Source organism: Rhipicephalus microplus, chromosome 3, assembly GCF_043290135.1.
Source record: "Rhipicephalus microplus isolate Deutch F79 chromosome 3, USDA_Rmic, whole genome shotgun sequence".
Lineage (NCBI taxonomy): Eukaryota > Metazoa > Arthropoda > Arachnida > Ixodida > Ixodidae > Rhipicephalus > Rhipicephalus microplus.
Window position 1 is genome coordinate 15,318,807 of NC_134702.1, and position 20,331 is coordinate 15,339,137.

Sequence of the window (20,331 nt, forward strand, 5' to 3'; positions counted from 1 at the left end):
TTTCTTATAAAGAAAAAAAAAAACACATGAAATCAAAAATACAAGAAATCAGTCATGTTCCTTCGAGAGCATAATCAGTGAACTACTTGAACCTTCTTCCATCTGTCAGGTACCACAAGTGCAGGAAGCTTAAAGGGCAGGAAATAATGTTCAATGTCCAAAAAAGACAAAGAAAGGAAAAAAAAAGCATAGCTGGCCTTTCATCAATGTCCTTGCACGCAACTGCAAGTCTCGGTACAACTGCCCATTGAAAGCAACCTTTGCATGGGGTTGCAGGAAATCACAAGTCCACGCACACAAGATGTACACAAGAGGTGCTTCCAAGTTTCCACTATCTCTGTGTACACACGTAAAACGTGATCAACTCTCTTTGGACCACAGAGGAGATCTTCACATAGGAGTGCCGCTCCCGCATCTCAAGACGCAATGAGCACATTTCTACCACACTGAACTCACCGGGTGTGAAAGCTTATATAAATAAATAAAATAATCCTGTTTTGAGGACTCAAGTGACGTGACAAGAGCTTGGGGAGTATCACTCTCCATTGACAAGCCAGCAAATGGTCTCACGAGCGCTTAATTAACACCAGGATCTCCCCCCCCCCCCCCCCCCCCGAAACTGCGCGCCCAGGCTTGTGAAGCAGTGCCACCCTTTCACACCCAGCGCTCTAGTAAAAGTGCTTCGAAAGCACAACCTGCAAAAGCGAAGTTGGAGCATTTCAAAGGTGACAACCCGTGGGACCAAAATGGCGAGACTGTCTAGCTTCCGAAGAGCACAAAAAAACCGCCACCCCTTACCCCTTGCCCTCATTCCACACACATCCACGCTTTTCAAGCAGATAACAAAAAAAGAAAACAGAAGTCACTGAGTCAGTGAAAGGTGTCACAGGCAACAGCAGCAACAAAATAAACAGGAACAGTTCGTGCACAATACACATGAACAGGCACTCTTTTGGAAGCTTCAGCAATCAATGGAATGAATTGTCAAAGGCAGCAGAAAACACCGGTAGGCTTTGTTTTTCGTAAGAGTGAGGAAGACGTTCACAGTTCCAGGATGGTTGGGCTGCCAACCTCACCACACTATGCGAAGCTCCTTTATCAATCTGTTCACCAAAATGATAGAATGAAGCACAAGGACAGCTACGAAGACCAGCAACGGCTCCTGTCACTCCACGAACAGACCAATGACTGTGAAGCACACTGACTGTAAAGAGGAAGGATGACAATTACCTTCGTGCAGTTGACCTTGTGTAAGAAAGCCGTTAACTTCTTGCATCTCATGTTCAGGCTGATTGTAAAGCTATGCCAAGAACTCGTCTATGTGCCGGTTATAACAGTTCAGTGAATGAAATGGCAGGTGCAGATTAGTTGCATGCTCAGTGCACAAGTGAAAGTCCTTTAAATTAAACCAGCACTGAACTCTGAGTCTGTTAATGAACAAGAAAAAAATACAAGAGGTGGCAAGGGCAGCTATGATAGGCTTTAATTCATAGGGAAAAATAGAGGGAGAAAGAAGAAAAAAAAAATTAGGGTTGAAATGTATCATCATCCATCATCTGACACAAAATGAATGATGATGACTACATAAACTAATAAGCATAGCAGCTTACACATCAATGCCGTGAGCAGTATAAGTGCTACAGCAAACCAACATGCCATGTTGCGAATTCTGCTGCTGAGCAGAGAGAACTATTAAACCTTGCCACAGATCTTTTCCTTTCTTATCAAGTAGATCATCTACTGAGAAATACGTCCCTGATAAATGAAATTAACTTACAGGGACAGAACAGCTGCTAGAAACAAGTAAAGAACACAGAGAACAAAAACATGCTGCCTTTCTTGCAGAGTTTAACAACATCAGGCTCATCGCAGTGAAATCTTTACACATGCCTTCCACAGACAGAAGCAGCCAGTAGGCGTTGTCAAGACAGCAGGAAAACAAAATGGCAAGAAGTGTCGTCGCTCTAACTTTCTTGCATCCGCGACACATCGAGCTCTCCAGTCTGGAATGGAACACCTACGACACCCAACAGGGTTGAAGTGCAACAGACCCTCGAAGTCCTGCCATATTCAGGCAAAAGGAAGAAGCTGACCGAGATGAAGAAAACAATCGTGATTCGGGGAACACACAAGCACCAAAAAGGTTACTCGAGTTTTTCTGTCACTGTTTACAAGTGCATCGTTGGCAAATAAGTTCTTCTCTACAACAACAATGAAAAGAGCGCTGAGAGACTCTGTCAGAGCTCTGTGCCCCAGCTTCAAGTATGGTGCAAGATTTTCTTTGGGCAGGCAACACAAAAACAGCCGGTGGGGTGCTCGTGAGAAGGCAACACAAGTGGAAACGAAAAAGGAGGAGGGAACAAGACTGCACTCCACCACTGCAGAAAGTCATCGCCAAACAGGAGGAAGGGGGTGTCACTGGGCCGTGCCAACACTAGACGAGGTTGCCGGTTGGGCCACCACGTTGGGAAGGCTGACTACAACGAGAGGCTTGACAACCGCAGTGGCACCAGCATGGTGGTGGTGGTGGTGGTGGTGCGCGTTGCCACCGCTGGTGGCTGCCGCTGCTGCTGCTAGGGGACCAAGACCCGGCGAGAGGAACTGCTGACTCAGCAGCGTGGGCAGGTGGCCCACGACTGAGATGGGTGCCATGAGTGGAATCTGTCCCGTGGGCGCAGTGGCTGCAGCCACATGGGTCACGTGGGCTGCCAGTTGGGAGAGCGCGGGACTGCTGCCTCGTACCGGTTTCAGGGTGCCCACTGCATTTTCAGGAAAAGAGTTTAAATATAATAACAACAGCGTAGCACAAACACACTGGTTATGTAGCATTACCTTAAATAATTTGGCTAATTAAATACCATAGCTTTTGAATATGTGCCACGTGTGAATGTGAATATGGGATAGAATGAATGGCTACTCAGTACCTACGGTGCACAAATAAACACACATGCCACTGGTTAAATGTCGGCCCTGTACGAACACCTAAATGAATATGAAAGCACTATTTAAATTCATGTTAAAATTCATTAAAAATTTTCGTAAAGATTGAAGGATTTAAAAAGAATGAATAGACTAATTTCACCACATTTAAAGAACTTGGAATGGTAATTTCACCAAATTGTGGTGCTGCTATGCCGTGAACCAATCTTGAGGGGAAATCCGCACTGCCATGAAGTCAAACTTTAAGGTTAAAAGTGTCCCAGTTAATTATTTATTTCTTGAAGTTTAAGAATGTGTTGTGGGCGCATACAGGCTAAGCAAAGCAAATCATAAAAAGTAATGTATTTCGTCACTCATATCATGCACCATACCACTATTTAAATCCAGGCATGATGTAAATTTGCTTTGAACTAAAGAATTTCAATAGTTTTGCGCCAGGGAAAGAACAGCAGAACAACCAGACACGAATGCCAGACACAAACGAATGGCTTGGGCTCTTCGTCCTAGTCTGTTCTGGCTGGCCACAGTTTGTCCACTCGAAACAACGGGAGGCATTTAATTTCTATTTATTTATTTGTTTGTCAATATGGTGCAAGAGACTAAAGGTGGCATTCAGAGTCACCTGAATGGGCCTCCAGAACGAAACAGTACATTTGTCACACAATGCAACTGCATGAGAAAGAAGAAATGCAACAGTACATTAACATTACGAAGAAGAAGAAGAAACCTATAAAAAACACTCACAGTTTTGCCGCAAGGGCAAAGCTATGAATGCAATAGCAAGAAATCGAAATGGCACACAAAGAACCACAAGCTGCATCGCACTGAACGACTTCAAGCAGGCGTGTAAGTGGTTTTTGAAGTCTAAATGGCCAAGATAGAGATACAAAATACTCAACTTGCACAAAAGGCATGGAATTGTTCAGAAATAATTCACAGTGAATAGGTGGCACCTTCTGATTGGAGCTTCAGAAATAGGTCTATAGCATTCGTTCGGCTTGGTTACGCACACTGTTTTTGAAATATAAGATGTTTACCCAAGAGGTTAGCATTAGAAATGGGTGAATATTCGACATTTCAAATATTTTCGTAATATTGTTTGCTGTACAATTCAATTCCCGCCAGAATTTTTCCGTTCGAATCATTCAAACTTCCTGAAGACACAGTCAACGTCCGATCGGCAGTGGCCCTTTTGGATTTACAATATGATTCAGGCCATCACACTCCCATATTGGGCAAAGCTGCCTTTCAGGCTCTGCTATGGTCACAAATGCATTGATTTGAGAAAACGCTGGTTCCAACAAGGAGACTATAGATGTGGCCAAGATGGGGGCTCCGTTACTGCCATTCTAGGTCTTAAATTTGGGCAGGAAATCCAAGAAATTAGATGCTGAAGATTTTTAGCATCTAAAATTCTTGTATCCTGACATCTAACAGGCAGATTTGGAACTCCCAACTCGAAGAAAGCAAGCACAACTTTGTCAGCCACATCAGTTGGGTTTTCAGAGAAGTTGAAAAAGGATGAGAGGCTGTGGAGATGACACAGCCTTTCGGAAACACTGACTTTGGTTGCACCAAATCATGCACATAAATGGAATTCGGCCACTGCATTGCACCATTAGAGAATTTTATTGCTGGGAACCCAAGTGGCTTAAGTACTCAGGACATTGGGGTGGCGATACTGCATATGCACAAAGCCCCAAACATGTGCGTCGCCAGGTCGCCAGGTCGCTAGGGCTGTGCGTCTGTGCGGCAACAAACACAGCTGTCACCACTGGTCTCTCAGTGGAAGATAGCTGCCGCTAGCGGATCATGTTACCCGTGACGTCAGCCACGTTCACGGCAAGCCAAGCTGAGACTGGCCAGAGCCATCCGCTCAACTCCCGAGCACAAAAGCGCCGAATCTCAAAAAGCATGGCTCGGTCGTTCTTCATGATGTCACCTCCAGCGAAGCAGCGCAGTGTGAAGCTTTACTTCACTCCAGAGGTGGACATTTTTCTCTTGCGTGAGATGATGGCAACAGACGACGATGACTACAAGTTCTCTTCATTTATGCAGAGTTAAATTGTTGTCGTACTATGACCACCCATCTAGACTGCTACGCATCAGCGGCACCAGCTTTAGTCGTAACCGCAGTACATACGACAAAGGATTTTTTTTTTGTCTCGAGTTGATAACTTAGTCATATTAATTAAGAACCTTTTATTGAAAGTAATCACTTCATGTCACTACCTATGCTTGGTTCAACATTGTAAACTAAAAATAAAAATAATGCATATGTGACAAAACGCTATGACACTGCGAGTGCATGTGACCTTCACGCAGGTCGCATTTGTATATGCACCACTATAAAGCATTCCGGTGGGGTACGCAACGCCATGCACTCCCAAGTCCGCGAAGCCCCAAGTGCTTGCGTGCCCGAAAATGGAACCCTCTATTATTTATAAGACAATTATAAAACAGAACCCCGCCAATGCTTCATCGACCTAGCCATATGAAACACTATCATGCAGTCAACTTATAAGCATATGCTTCGGAATCCTTTCTAATAATATTTTTCCGGCAATTTTGCTTCGAAGTATATGAAAAATACCGTAAAATTCCGAGCAAGCGCCCCCACCCATGCAAGCACCCCCTCCTAGTTTTGGGAATTTGAATTTGCCGCCCACTTCTCAGTAAGTGCCCCCCTATCAAAACTGGCGCCCTTGCTCCATCTCTAGCCATTGCTAGATCTAGCCATAGCCGTTAGGCTTGGCGTGTGTTCGGTGTGTCAACATAGCCAGTCAGTATTCGTTCGTTGTTCCTCGTGGTCGACTTTGCTGCACGATGCCGTCGATGCGTTCTTACACTGTCGCGAAGAAAATTGAGGTGGTTCAGTGGCATCACCAAGGTAGAAGCAATGCACACGCAACCTCGCGGCACTTCAACATCGATTGCAAGGAAGATTCGCAAGTGGGACAGCAAATATGTAGCCTTGCTGCAACACAACTTTGGCAAGTCGAAGTGACGATGCAAGCTGAGCAACGGTGCTCCCGTATTAAGCGAAGAAGTTGACGATGCCCTCTTCAAGCTTTTTGAAAGCGAGCACAGTGCCGGGCACGCTGTTAGCAACAGGTTGCTTGCAGAAGAGGCTGTTCGCGTAGCCAGGAGCCTGCAGCTAAAAAACTTCATAGCGTCGGACCATTATAGTGCCAGGTTAAAAAGCGTTTCGGCATCTCGATGCGACAGGCAAGGAATGAGAGCCAGAAGATGCCGGATGACTACGCAGAAGCAGCGCGTGCCTTTCGGTTGTCTGTGAATGAGCTGCGATTGATGCACGACTACATGCCTTCTAACATGGCCAACATGAACCGGACAATGGTCCGCATGGACTGCCCGTCATCTCGAACAAACAACATCATCGGAGAACGTTCTGTCTGGATCGCCAATACTAGATGTGCAAGGCGAGGATCCACAGTCGCGCTCGCTGCCTGCGCCTCAGGCCACAAACTTCTGGCCTTCATTATTATGAAGGAGCCGAGCGGCAGAATTCTAAGGAAAGCTTTCACGAAAATCCATGTACCAGGTGAGTTTCTATTTCTTTTATTTTTCCTTCTTAGCGGAGGGTAGCGAGATCACGCTATATTAATATTATTTTTTTCTTTTAGTGAACGTCCATATGACAGCATCGAAGAACAGGTGGATGACATTAGAAAAATTCTAGGAGTGGCTGTCACGGGCGTGGGGTTCAAACACCGACGACGTTAGGCGGTTGTTGGTATTAGACAAAGCTCCTATTCACAAAACACCGGCAGGAAAGAATGCCGTAGAGGAGCGAGATACAGACATTGCATACGTGCCGGCTGGATGCACAAGTCTATCTATTGCTGCCAGCCGACATGTACTCGAACCAGTCTTTCAAATCCAGCCTTCTGAGGAGCTGGGAGGAATTGATGCTCATAGCAGTAAAAACTCCGAAAGAAAATCTGCAGAAACCGTCGTGTCAGGACGTACTGAATTTTGTGGCCGCAGCATGGGATGCTGTACCAGAGGCTACCGTTATTCAGAGTTTAAAGGGCTGCGTAATATCGAATGCACTGGACGGATCGGAGGAGGGCCTTCTACACAGCCGGTTGTCCGGCATTCGCGACACTCGTCCAGAACATACCAAGGAACTGCAGGCTGAATGCTACAGCCTGTTGTTCGACACTGACTCTGACGGGTCCTTTGATGGATTTGAAAGTGAATAAACAATCATAAAAAATTTACCAATAAAGCTTTTGTTCACTCTGTACATTGCTGTAAGAAGCCTTTATCATTGTTTAGAAAAAAAAAAAAAAAAAACTGGCCGCCATCTTGAATTTTGCAGCACTTCCATGCAAGCGCCCCCTCGCCTTCACCGCGGTCATTATCACTACATCCGGGGGGGGGGGGGGGGGGGGGGGCTTGCTCGTAATTTTATGGTATTCACGAAGTATATGAAAAATATTGGATTCCATTCGCATTTGCAGTTCAACATCCGAATTCCATTCCCAACCAAAATGTTGCTATTTACACAGCTCTAAGACCAGTCCCTGGCAGTACACAGTGGGCCCTGAGATGAGAGGAATGGCCTCCCGGCTCCAACGTGGGATTAGCAGACAGCAAGGCAGGGGCCCTTTGTAGGACTGTACTGGCTGGCTCTTCAGGACCGTAATAAACTTGATCTTTCTGTCTTTCGCACAGCTCTAGTTTTCTTTTATGCAGCATAAAAAAGAATGCTGGCCTTTATTTTTATTTTCTATGATACTTAAAATTGTGCATGATCGGCATTCATAGCTCCTACTTAATTTGTAGAGAATTGTCAAAATGCAGTTTTATTCATTTATTGTCATTAGTTTATAGGTTATGCACATTTATTCTTACAAAATTTTTTTTAGCGAGATAATATGAGCATATGGTCTTCTGTAAAACTAAAACAAAAGAGCAGTTAAATTTTGACATATCAAAGTTGGTAAGACTGGCACTTTAACGCATTATAATCAAACTTTGTCATGTTAAGATCCAATCTTCCAAGACAACTTATTTCTTTTATTTTTTATTATTTATTTTTATTCTTTTCTGCCAATGGACACACAAGAAAGCACAAATTAAAAGGCTGTCTGCAGGAAGTACTACAGTAAAGCCCCTAGCAAGCTATACTCACAGACAGCTTTTCTTGGTGATGCAGTGAAGGCTACAGAGCTTAATCACACGTATCCTACCATCAATGAATGTAGTCCTACAATCGTGACCTTATTTTCTACATGAGATATGAAAAATACAGCCTTTATTTTTCGCATGAAACTTTTTGACACAGAACACAGCTCACACCAGTGAGCAATCATATTTGTTTCAATTTATTCCTTGTCACTTTTCATTTCTGAATGCAGAAGAAAGCCGCGCCTTTTACATATAACTTGGACGCCAAGCAGAGTCTGCGTCAATAAAAAACGCTCATCACGCACAGCCACCACTTTACAGAGTGGTATGGAACACATGACATACCAGACCACTTTACTTTGCCCAGTGATACATCGGCTGGCATCCAGCGAGCACCATGTTAAATCCACTCCTGTTTTTCATGCAGCTTGCTCTGATCGCCTCGACTACCGAAGCCAGCACAGCGAACACGGTATCCACGCCTGTTCCACGAGCAATCCAACCCTTGCGCAACCTCGTCGATAACAACGAGCCAAGATACAAACGCCCCATTTCCATCGGATTTCTTCAGTGGGCACGTCGGCTGGCATCCAGCGAGCACCATGTTAAATCCACTCCTGTTTTTTCATGCAGGTTAGTAACAATGCTTCCACAATTAAATCCAATGACATTTGCCTTGTCCAGCTGACGTGCCCACGTAGACTTACTGAATTGTACTTTACTGCCTGTGACTTCGTCTTGTCGCTGCTCATGCTATGTGGTGACGTCGAGCCTAATCCAGGGCCTACCACTCAGCAGGTTCTAGCTGAACTGCTTGAGGGCCAGAAAAATATTCAACAAAGGCTGGGGGATATTGAGGTCAAACTGCAGAAAGTTGATGAAGCTACATCTGCGATAAATGAAATCAAGAATTTGACGCATGACATAGATTTACGAGTTACAGTTTTAGAAAGAAAGCTTGTTGACCTAGAAGATTACAGCAGGCGTAACAACCTAATTATTTTTGGTATAGCTGAAAAACCAAAAGAAACGTATGAAGAAGTGTCGCAGCTTGTGTTGAAGGAAGTGTTCACTGATAAATTAGGTATAAAAGTTATTACGGCAGAAAAAATTCACAGATTGGGTCGGAATCAACCTAACAAGCATCGACCGGTTATTATCAAACTGTTCGATCACCGTGAGAAATTAAACATACTGAAACATTGCTTTAGACTAAAGGGCAGTAACTACTCTGTATCGGAAGACTACTCCACTACTACAAGGCAGGCACGCAAGAAACTATGGCAAAGCACTGCGGAACTTCTGAGGGTGGGTCAGAAGGTCAAGTTAATCTCCAACAAAATAAAGATTGGTGAAGAACTATTCACTTGGGATGATTTGCATGACGAGAGAATCCCGGTGCACGATAGCAGAGATAAGACAAAAAGAAGGCAAAGAAAGCAATGAACTGACACCAGACACAATGAATCAGAAAACCTAACGCTTCTGTGTTTAACGCCCGCAGCCTTGTAAATAAGTTGGTTGACTTCAGTTGCCTAGTACAGAGTCATAGTCCGTCAATTATATGCGTCACTGAAACCTGGCTTAATGAATCCATCTCTGAAAACGAATTTCTGCCCTCTGGTTACTCGGTTATTCGAAACGACAGGTCGAGTGGTCGAGGTGGTGGCATTGCGCTCTTAATCAAAAACGACATTGAATATAAAACACTGCCTGATCTCCTCGAAATAGAGTCTGTCTGGTGTAAGATCAGGGTATGCGGCGTGTTTGTAGTGATTGGAACTGTTTACTGGCCACCAAGTGAAGATGACCATTGCATATTGGCAATCACGGACTATACCCTTAAACAGAGACTTCTTGACAGCAAACTGATCCTATGCGGGAACTTCAATGTACCCCACATTAACTGGGAGTCTTTCACCACGACCGGCCGTGACAAAGTTCTCTGTAATTCAATGATTGACTTCACTGTATCCCATGATTTTATTCACGTTGTTCAAAGTCCCACCAGAGGTGGTTCAATCCTGGACCTTGTTTTCGTTACAGCTGACCTATTGAATGATGGTTCGGAGTGCGAGGTTGTAGAAGGTATCTCGGATCAAAATGCAGTCTTTGTCCAATTTTCTATTTACTACGAACTTAAGAAACCAGAATACAAAGTTCTTACAGATTTTTCACGTGCCAACGATGAAGGCTGCTAGCAGATTCTTATGCAAATTTTCTTCTTTCCAGCAACAGTTGTGGTGTTAATGAGTTGGCGAAACACTTTGGCACGATTGTGTCTGACTGCATATCTAAATTCGTGCCAAACAAATGCGTGAAGCGCAATCTTAAACACCCATGGTATAACCGAGAAATAATAGTTTATTCGCTGCATAAAGCGACTACGTCACCAATGCCGCTCCAATCCAAACTACCAATTCACTTTGTGTACGTTAAAGGCAACACTCAAAAATAAAATGCATGAAGCTAGAAATTTCTATTACAATAACACGCTGTTGACGTTCATCAGGGAAAATCCGACCAAATTTTGGAAGACAATTAATCCACCCTCCAGGAGAACCTGCTCTTTCATTATTGAAAACGAAATATGTTCAGATGCTCAGACAATCTCGGAGGCCTTCAATAGTTATTTTAAGTCTGTCTTTACTGCTGATAACGGCAATGTTCCTTCTTTTGTTGCACCCTCTGTATCGGTAGCTATTTCGGATGTTGAGTTAAGTTGCTCTGGAGTTCGTAATCTCTTACTCAACATAGATATTACTAAAAGTGCTGGCCCGGACGGTATCCCTAACGCTTTTCTGAAAAGGTATTCTGAATGGTGTGCACGATACCTCATAATTATATTCCAGAAATCGCTTGACTCCGGACGGGTCCCGTGAATTTGGAAGATCGCTTATGTTGTTCCTATTTTCAAATCGGGTAAGAAGGAAATATTCTAACTACAGACCAATTTCATTATTATTCACGTGCTGCAAGCTACTTGAGCACATCATTCACAAGCACATTATTCAATACCTAACTGACAACAATATTCTTTCAGAGCATCAGCATGGTTTCCGCAATGGTTTTTTGACTGTCACACAATTGATCGAATTTACACATGACATCGCCTCATCACTTAATAACCACGAACAAGTCGATGCCATTTTTATTGATTACTGCAAAGCTTTTGACAAGGTATGTCATAAAAAACTTCTGCTCAAACTTGGTAACCTTCTTACAGGCCATAATGCTGACAAATTACTTGATTGAATTACAGATTATTTGTACCTGAGGAGTCAGTTTGTTCGCTACAACCATGAACAGTCGTCACAAGCTCATATTTCTTCAGGTGTTCCACAAGGCTCTGTCTTGGGACTTATTTTATTCATAATTTACATTAACGATGTCACTCAGGTTGTCATTAACACTCCAGTTAAGCTTCGCCTATGTGCCGATGACTGTGTATTGTATTCGAATGTACGTAGCGTCACTGACCAAATTTTGTTGAATGATGTGTTTTCTTCTTTTTGCGAATGGAGTAGAACTTGGCAAATGGAGCTTAATTCTCAGAAGACTGTGACAATAACTTTTACAAATAAAAAGGAGCCATTGCAATTTAGATATGGCGACTCCAATCACACACTGGAAAAAGTTCAGGAATTTAAGTATCTTGGTGTTCTATTCTCTCCACACTTGAAGTGGCACAAACACGTCGACCTTATTTCTGCAAAATCGTTTAAAAAATTAGGTTACTTAAGAAGAACTCTAAAGGGCGCCACAAAAGAATGCAAGCTTATAGCCTTCAAATCACTGGCCAGGCCTCTTCTTGAATATGCGTCTGTTGTGTGGTCACCACATCTTGCAATTGACATAAATAAACTTGAGGCCATCCAGCGAAAAGCGATTAGATTCATTTTTAACTGTTATGACCATGATTTCTCCCCTTCTGAGCACTACCATGCTTTATCGCTAAACTGTTTAAAACAAAGACGTATGTGTGATCGGCTTATCATGCTACATAACATCGTGCACAATTCCGTACGCATAGCCACACCCATTTCGTTCACCAATCATCCAACCCAGGTGACTCTCCGATACAATCCGTTGAACATTGTGCCATTCAAATGTTTTATTGATTGTTATAAATACTCTTTTTTTCGGTGCACAGTTGACACTTGAAATAATCTGGACACTTCTTTGAAACGACTACCGCATGCGCTGTTTGTTGAACAAGTGTCCAATTATGTAAATTGATGTTCTTAATTTTTCTGTTGTTCCTTTTGTTTGATCTTTCATTGTTTGTTGAACAGGTGTCTAATTATGCAATTTTATGTTTTTTTATTTGTGCTGTTTTTGCTCATTTATTGTAACTACTCCTGCAATGTCTCAAACATGAGACAGCAGTATCTGTGAATAAATAAATAAAAATGTGCAGAAGTTTCACTCCTGCAGCTTTTCCTTCATTGCCAAGAAAAGTTGTCTGCGAAATCAATAGTACAGAAAATGGAAAGCGCCAACATACATCCCTTTTTTCTTAGCTCGAAAAAAAAAAAAAGACAAAAGAGAGTTTCTGAGACATTGCTGGGGTGCAATGAAGGCAGTTCAAAAATATTCAGGCAATTGCTGGGGTGCAATGAAGGCAGTGCAAAAATATTCAGAAAGTATCTGCAACACTTTCTCTTCAAAACACTGCACGGAACCGACGCAGCAGTGTTGATACACCAGATAAACTCACCTGTAGAATTAGACAGCACCGTTGCACCAGTCACGCGAGGTGTTAAGATTTGCGGCAGGCCTCGTCGGACGGTGGGTGTTGTCACCACAGTGGCCGTAGGTGGCCCAGCCACCGCCACAACGGGCTGGGGGTTCGAACCGACAGCCGCCATCGTTGCGGCCACTCCACCTTGCGGCCCTCCAAGAAAGAGAGACTTTGCTGCTGTCACCAAAGTGACGGGAGAGGGGCCCGTCGTAGGTGTCTGACGACCGATGCCAGACGGTGCCGCACTGGTTGTCACACGCACCAGTGACTTGCCTGCTGTCGGTTGTGCTACAGACCCCGCTGCCGTAGAAGCTGCCATAGCGAGAGCCACAAGGGGACTACCACCTACACCCGGCGAGGAAACGGCACCAGGAGCGGATGCACCTGCGGTGGGTCCACTGGTGGCTGTAGCCATACCTATCACTTTCACTGTGCCACTGGGGCTGGCCACCACTTGCACTGTGCCCGCCGGGATGCTCGGCCCCATGGCAGCAGTTCCGCTGACAGAGGTGGGACTTGCCGAAACGAGGCCTAGACTTGCCGGTGTGGTCACCACCTGCGACTGCAAGTAAAAGCATAACAAATATATACCTGTGAATGACGTATGAACACTTCATAATTATGAGTGGCCCTTCTACTTCCTGCATGGTGCACACACCTGTTGGAGTCGGTATCACAATGCAAGAATGAGAATGCAGTAGAACCACATTCATAGAATTCTAAGGGATGTGTGAATATTTCTACTTTCAAGTATTTTTCGAATAGTGTTTGCTATTTTCTTCGATTTGCACGGAAATTTTACTACAGTCGAGCCTGCTTATAAAGAACCTGAGCGTGACGCGGAATTTATTCGCTGTATCCTGAAGTTCGTAGTAAATGAAACACAGCTTTTAAAAAAAGTTGCGAGTGAAAACGAACTTTTCTTGCCCCAAAAAGACGTGTTTCGAAAAACAGAAGCGATAAGGGCGGTCTCGAGTTTATTTAAAACGGCAGGGTGCTCGTTCGCCGAGGTCCATGGCATAAGCTGCATGAGGCGCTGGCTTCAAAGCTTCGTCGTTCTTGCAATCAGATTCCTCCAAATCGCTCGCAACGTACTTCCTTCACAATGCCCCGATCCGTGCACGGTTCCGCAGTGTCGTCATCATTATCTGCTGTAATTAAACCATCGCAAAAGATATCCCACCCTCTCTCCCAGGTCGGAGTTGACGACGCGCTGCCACAAATTGCTGCCGCAGTGGTCCTGTTTGGAAGCTTCAGGCTCGGCGGCAGGCCTGACGTCAACGAAGTCGGCCTCGCAAAAACAGTTTCGCGCGCATGTAGCTGTCACTGCTGCTCACGAAATATTCACCATCGCCACAGCTGAAAACCGGGACGCCCAAAGTGGCAAGTTGGCTGCCAGGTGGCCAAAAGCTATGAGCAAGCGCTCTGCAATGCGGCACCTAACGCATGGGTTACGCTCAAGCCAAGCGGTCACACTCTCGACATTTTGTGGAGTGGCAAGAAAAAGCGTGCTAGTCCTTCCGTCGGCCATCATGACCACACACACACACACACCAAGAGCGAGAAAGACGCGCACACGCGACACGCATGCCAGAACGCATGGAACAGCTCTGGGCCCGTTTCCAGTCAGAAAATGAAACTGATTCGAGCAAGCGTGGCGGACGTCGCGGAGTGGTGGAGACGGGCGAAGGTGTTGTGATCAAGACAGGAGAGCAGACTTGCGAGAGAAAGGCAAGGAGTTGGGATAAAAAGAGGAGGGTGTGGCGGGAGGGCGACCTTGAAAACCAAAACACACGGGATCTATTGCCATCTATCGCCCGGCGGTCGTCACCCGAAATGCGGCCTTGGGGCGAGACACATGCGCCACACGGCGCAAACAACTTTACAGGGGGTGCAGCACCCCCACATTTTCCCAACCTTAAATCAAACCATATCCCGAAAACAAAGATCAGCTTTAATAAAAAAAAAATGACATCGCATGTCCTTAATGTCCTTGCACCACGACACCGCCGCTGGTCGACACTGCTGCACTGTCCGGCTCGACTTCACCTCAGTTCCGGCCCCGCAACAGCAACGTTGCTGTCGGCGCGACGAACTGTCGCTGGCGCCGACACGTCTTCCAGTTGCGACCAGCACTTTTGAGGGCGCCGGACCCAATAACACGACAAACACACAATAACACAACCAGGCTAACACACCCAAGGCGGCGTCGCCAACACTTGACTTACCACGACGGCCCCCGGCGCGCAGGCCCGCGGTGCCACGCTGAGGACCCACGCTAGAGACAACCGTTCGCGGCAACCGCCATGCGCAGAAGAGGCTCGCTCAACTCTCACCCGCCACCACGGCCTGCCTTCCACTAGGGGTCATTGCCCGCGCTACCACTCTACCAACAGTGGCACTCAACGCGAACACAACGCCATCTATCGCACGGTGGTCGTCACCCGAAATGCGGCCTTGGGGCGAGATGTGCGCCACACGGCGCAAACAACTTTACAGGGGGTGTCAGCACCCCCACAACACGAAATGAATCACAAATTATCAGAGTTGGTGGGGTAGCATACGCGCGTGCACTAGACGCAGACTATTGAATACAGTCGGTGGCCGACGATGTTAGCAAATGGTCTGGTCACTCCAGGCCGGTGACGTCAACGACAGTACCAGCGATCAAAAGCAGGGTAGATGGCCAACCGGTCTTCGAAAGATCGGTGGCAGTGTGAAAACACGGGCCTCATTTGACGATGCGGGGTGCTCAGAGTAGCAAGGGGACAAAGAATGGAGGGGTGCTTAACAGAAAGCAGTCGGGGGCATGGAGGAAGGAAACAGCTTTCCTTCCTCCATGGGTTGGGGAGAGCGGCAACAAGAGGGTCGCGGAGGCAGGGGCGGCGTTAAACAATAAGAATGTATGGGCAACTCTCCGATGCCTGATCAGTGGTCAAAATTGGTTTCCCGGGAAGTCGGCAGACCGCTGACTCCGTTCGCTGTAACCGATCAGCGACGCTCGAAGATGTTCATTGTAAGTGCGATTTTGTGCCATTGAACAAATGCATATTTTCATGGTCACACGGATATTGTTTGTTTTAAGCGAAAGTTCCTTTTAAGTGGGGCCGTTCTATGTGGGCTCGACTGTATTAGAAAGTATTTTGATTCTGAAAAAATAATTTGTAGTAACGAATACACCCAACTATTACATATAGCCTTTATAGATTACAAGAAGGCATTTGATTCAGTAAAGATATCAGCAGTCATGCAGACACTGCGGAATTAGGGTGTTGACGAAACATATATAGACACCCTGCAATCAACTGCCACCATAGTGGTCCATAAAGAAAGTGACAGAATACCAATAAAGCAGGGTGTAAGACAAGGGTACACAATTTCCCCATTTCTATTTACTGCATGCTTACAGGAGGTTTTTAGAGGCCTAGAATGGGAAGGACTAGGGATAAAAGTTAAGGGACAGTACCTTAGTAACGTGGGCTTTGCCGTTGCAGATGACATTGCATTGCCAAGTAACTCAGGGGACGAATTGCAATTCATGATTATTTTGATTTAGACAAAGAGAGCAGAAAGGTAGGTTTTAAAATTATTCCTCCAGAAAATGAAAGTAATGTAGAACAACCTCGGAAGAGAACAGCACGTAGCAGAGCACTTGAAGTTTGTAACAAGAGTACTGTAGGAATAACTATTTGGTGGCACAAAGAGGTGATGCAAGAAGTGAGGCCTCTCGAGCCTCTGCAGCCTGCAAGTGCGGAATGAGTAACCTGAAGTTGATAATGAGACGCCATGAAAACAAGTGAACCACTTCCCGACTTTCATCATAGAAACGGGACTAAAAACAAAACTTTCTGTGAATTTTCATGAAATGTTTCAACATGTACAGTGGCACGTGCGCGCGCACACACACACACACACACACACACACACACACACACACACACACACACACACACACACACACACACACACACACACACACACACACACACACACACACACACACACACACACACACACACACACCTGTTGCTGTGAAACCAGGCTGGCCAGACTGGTGCTTGTGCCCAGAGGGGTAGCTGTGGCGCCAACCATCTTGCTATTATTAGTCACCGACAGCAGTGGTGTTGCCATAGGAGTTGTGGCTTTCCCCGGCGATGCCCTGTGTGCAGCAGCCCGGCCACCAGTGACCATCACAGGAGTGGCACCACAGCCACTGATGGCAGTCGTATGGCCGGTGGAGGAGGTGAACACACTAGTGACATTGGTGCCAATGTTGTTCAGAGCACTGCTACTGCAGGCGCCGACAATGTTGTTACAACTTGTAGCCCCGTTTAGCGCGTCAGTCAGTTTGTGGTTTGTGGGAAAAATGGGAGGCTTGCCATTTTCAGAGTTACCTGTGAATGAAAATGCATCAGTAAGCGTCGTACTGTCATTACCGTCCTGTGCAAAAGAACTTGTTCTGTACCACATCGTGATGAAAACAGCAAAGGCACTGCCTCTGACAGGTTGTAGCTTGCACTGCCAATGAAATTTTAGTTTTATGTGCAGCTGAGACATGTGAGTAAGATTAACTTTTTAAAATTTTTTTTTTAAGGGAAAAGCAGTGTTTTGCAATTAAGCAAACACAGTAAAAATTCACTGTTAGCTTCCACTACTGCTTTTGATGTATTGTACTTGCTGTTTCTCAGCACAACTAAGTCAGATGTCGCAGTCACTAGTGTCACTGAATGGATCATCTTCAAGATCACTTTTAAGAGCACAAATCAAGTTTGAACTGTCTAGAGAAGGTCAACTTAAGGGGGGATACGAGACCTGATAGTGAAATATATTAGTATTAGGCCTAGAGACATGACGTTTTCAGAAAATATTCAGCTTTGTACACTGATCGAAAATATGTAATTACTTTTCCTTTACATCAATCCAAACAAAAGTTAAAACTATTCTTATTTTATGAACTTGGGATGTGACTTGCATAAAAAGTAATGCATCAAAAGAGCTATAATTGAATCTGTATATTGCTGAATATTCAAATAGTGCAAATATGCAATTTCATGCTAATATCTAAATTTCACCAAAGTTATGAAGTTTTTATGTCGCAGTCTCTTAGCTCTGAATTTTCACTGGTGATTTCTGGAAAATTTCAAAAGTTTACAATGTCCTTCAACATTTTATCAAGGTTTTCTTGCACACTTCAATACCCTAGCATTCAAACAAAAAAAAAAAAGATCAACAAAATCAAATCAGTATTAGCGACACAGTGCTCATCCCAAAATTCAAAACATGCAAGAATTTGTATTTGAGAAAAATGTAAAAAACTGAAAAATTTGTGAAAATGAAAATTTCATGCACGAAAGCCAAAGCACTTGTATTCACAATCACTCAGAAAGACCCTGCGGAGTAGTCTGAAGCAGGCTTTTGCTTGTGCTTCTTCTTTGCGGCTGCCTGGAACGCCGCTGAAGATGCACGTTTCCTCCCTGAGCCGACAGCACGGCGATAGTCTTTCTCAACCGCCCGCTGGTTACCCGTGCATGTTTGATCCGGCTGCAGTTCACGCAAAATAAGTTAACTAGATTCCTTGTTCCCTAAGTTGAAATGCATAACAGCATCTGCCATGGCAGTCTCAATGGCAAACAATGACGCGTTCTTGTCCTTCGGTGAGAGGCCCCAAATGACTGAATGCAAGGCCTCATTCGCATTCTGCGTCTTCCCTCTGGTGCATCTCTGCAGGAGCTTCTTGTCGGACAAGCGTTCATAAACAGGACGCAGTGCATTGCTCACAGCCTCTGGCTAATTGTACTTGCCTTTTGGGATGGGCTCATTCCTTGCCATGGCTGCATTATGCTTGCACAAAGACTTGGGGCCGTGTGGACAGAAGCTGTGGTTTGATTTCTCGTCAGTGAATGTAGCTAATACGTAGCCCACACAGCCTTGTGCATCTCATCCACATTCCCAGAATGGGATTTCAAAGCCCAGCCGTAGTGACTCGTCAATCTTGTGATGAGGTCACCCGTGAGGCGGCCCTTGCCACTGATGCGCTCGCTGCTGCCCCTTAGTCCTTCTGCATGAGGTTCCGAAGTGCAGTCCCCATGCGCTTTCGCGCATACTTGAAGTACTGCAGGCAGCGGTCGCAGTCGCCACCACACTTTCTCCGGCTGCGAGACCTGCTGCAGCAGCATTCTCTGCTGTCTTAATCACAAGCGGCAGCATTGTTTCCTGTCGCCTTGTTGAAGCATCACCGCAATCAGCTGATTCCGACGGTGCCATCGTCGCCGTCGCGATCGCTTGTGTTGCAACACCGCTTTGTCGCGGAATACGTTGTGTTCTTCTGCCGAGATCTGCAGATATCTTCATCTGCTGTTGTGATGATTTATGGCACTCTGAACACGTGTCACCACTGATAGAAGTCGTAGCGATCGAAGGCTGCCTTTGTGTTGGGCTGCTGCATCGCGGCGACTGCCGGTCTCCTGTCCCGCTCGGCTCTGCCGACGTAGCCTACGCTGGCTGCGATGACTCCTTGGGCTGCACAACACATTTTTTCCGTCGCTTGCCGAATTTGTGAAGTGTGCGGAGCTTTCAAGCACGGTTCGGCATCTCGATTTCAATCGCAAAACTACAAAACTTCCAAATTGCGGTGACATCGCGCGTGTTTGCGGCCATGCGCATGTGATCACCAGTGTTGTCAGTCCCCGCACTCCAATCACAAGCAGCTGTTTACTCACGTGACTGCTATGGACCAATGATACCGCACTGTTTTGTCGCTTGTTTGTGCCTGGTAGCGCCGATTGGCTGCAGCATTGAAAGTTCGTTCCTAGCGGGAAAGCGAGCTCAACAGAAGCTCTTTCAAACAAGACTAAGATTGCTGTGATCCGATGAGTGGTTAGCGCAATCAGAGCAACGCAAAAGGGGGCTGTTTTCGGCGATTTTGTAAGTGAAACCAAGTGCTGGGATGAATAAACACGACATTTTTTGGCTCAACGACGTGTCATTTCGAGTTCATTTTTTGCTGGCAGGTGCGGGATAATATAAAGATAACGAAAATCACCAAACTGAAAAATTGATCTTTTGGGCATTTTTTCGTCGCCAAGACCCGTGGTCCCCCTTAAATAATCAATCTAGAGAAAAAAAAAACTTGAAGCACTGTGGCCCCGAATTGCTGCCTCCTCACCTGCTACGTCACATAGAAAAGATAGCGCTGGCTTGGGTGAGCTGGCGGGGGACACCGACGACGGCTGAAGACGTGGCTTCTCATCCAGGTCCTCATCCAGGTCGCTGTAATTGCCGCACTCTGCATTCGAACGAAATAAAGATACAGGGCTTACCAAAGTGGGTACTGCACTATGTCTTCTAATTTAGAAGGCTAAATAATTCTCACTATGTCTTCCAATTTAGTAGGCTAAATAATTCCAACGCTAGAGAACTCTGTATTCTCAAATTCTTCTAAATACAACTCGGGGCAACATATAGCAGGCTAGAGTTTGATGTTTATT

The 20,331-nt window shown here is 45.4% G+C and overlaps 1 protein-coding gene across 3 annotated transcripts in view; it reads right to left on the minus strand.

The window, feature by feature from the left end:
* Positions 1 to 1,976: 1,976 nt before the first annotated feature.
* LOC119181558 (uncharacterized) overlaps positions 1,977 to 20,331 on the minus strand; it is a 39,300-nt gene continuing 20,945 nt past the window's right edge. For all 3 annotated transcript variants that reach the window (XM_075888949.1, XM_037432813.2, XM_075888950.1), the window contains 4 exons: positions 20,010 to 20,129; positions 16,868 to 17,238; positions 12,821 to 13,406; positions 1,977 to 2,759 (listed from right to left, as the gene is read on the minus strand). In XM_075888949.1, coding sequence (XP_075745064.1) covers positions 2,416 to 2,759; positions 12,821 to 13,406; positions 16,868 to 17,238; positions 20,010 to 20,129 — 1,421 coding nt within the window. In that variant the 3' untranslated portion in view covers positions 1,977 to 2,415. The remainder of the gene's footprint in view (positions 2,760 to 12,820; positions 13,407 to 16,867; positions 17,239 to 20,009; positions 20,130 to 20,331) is intronic.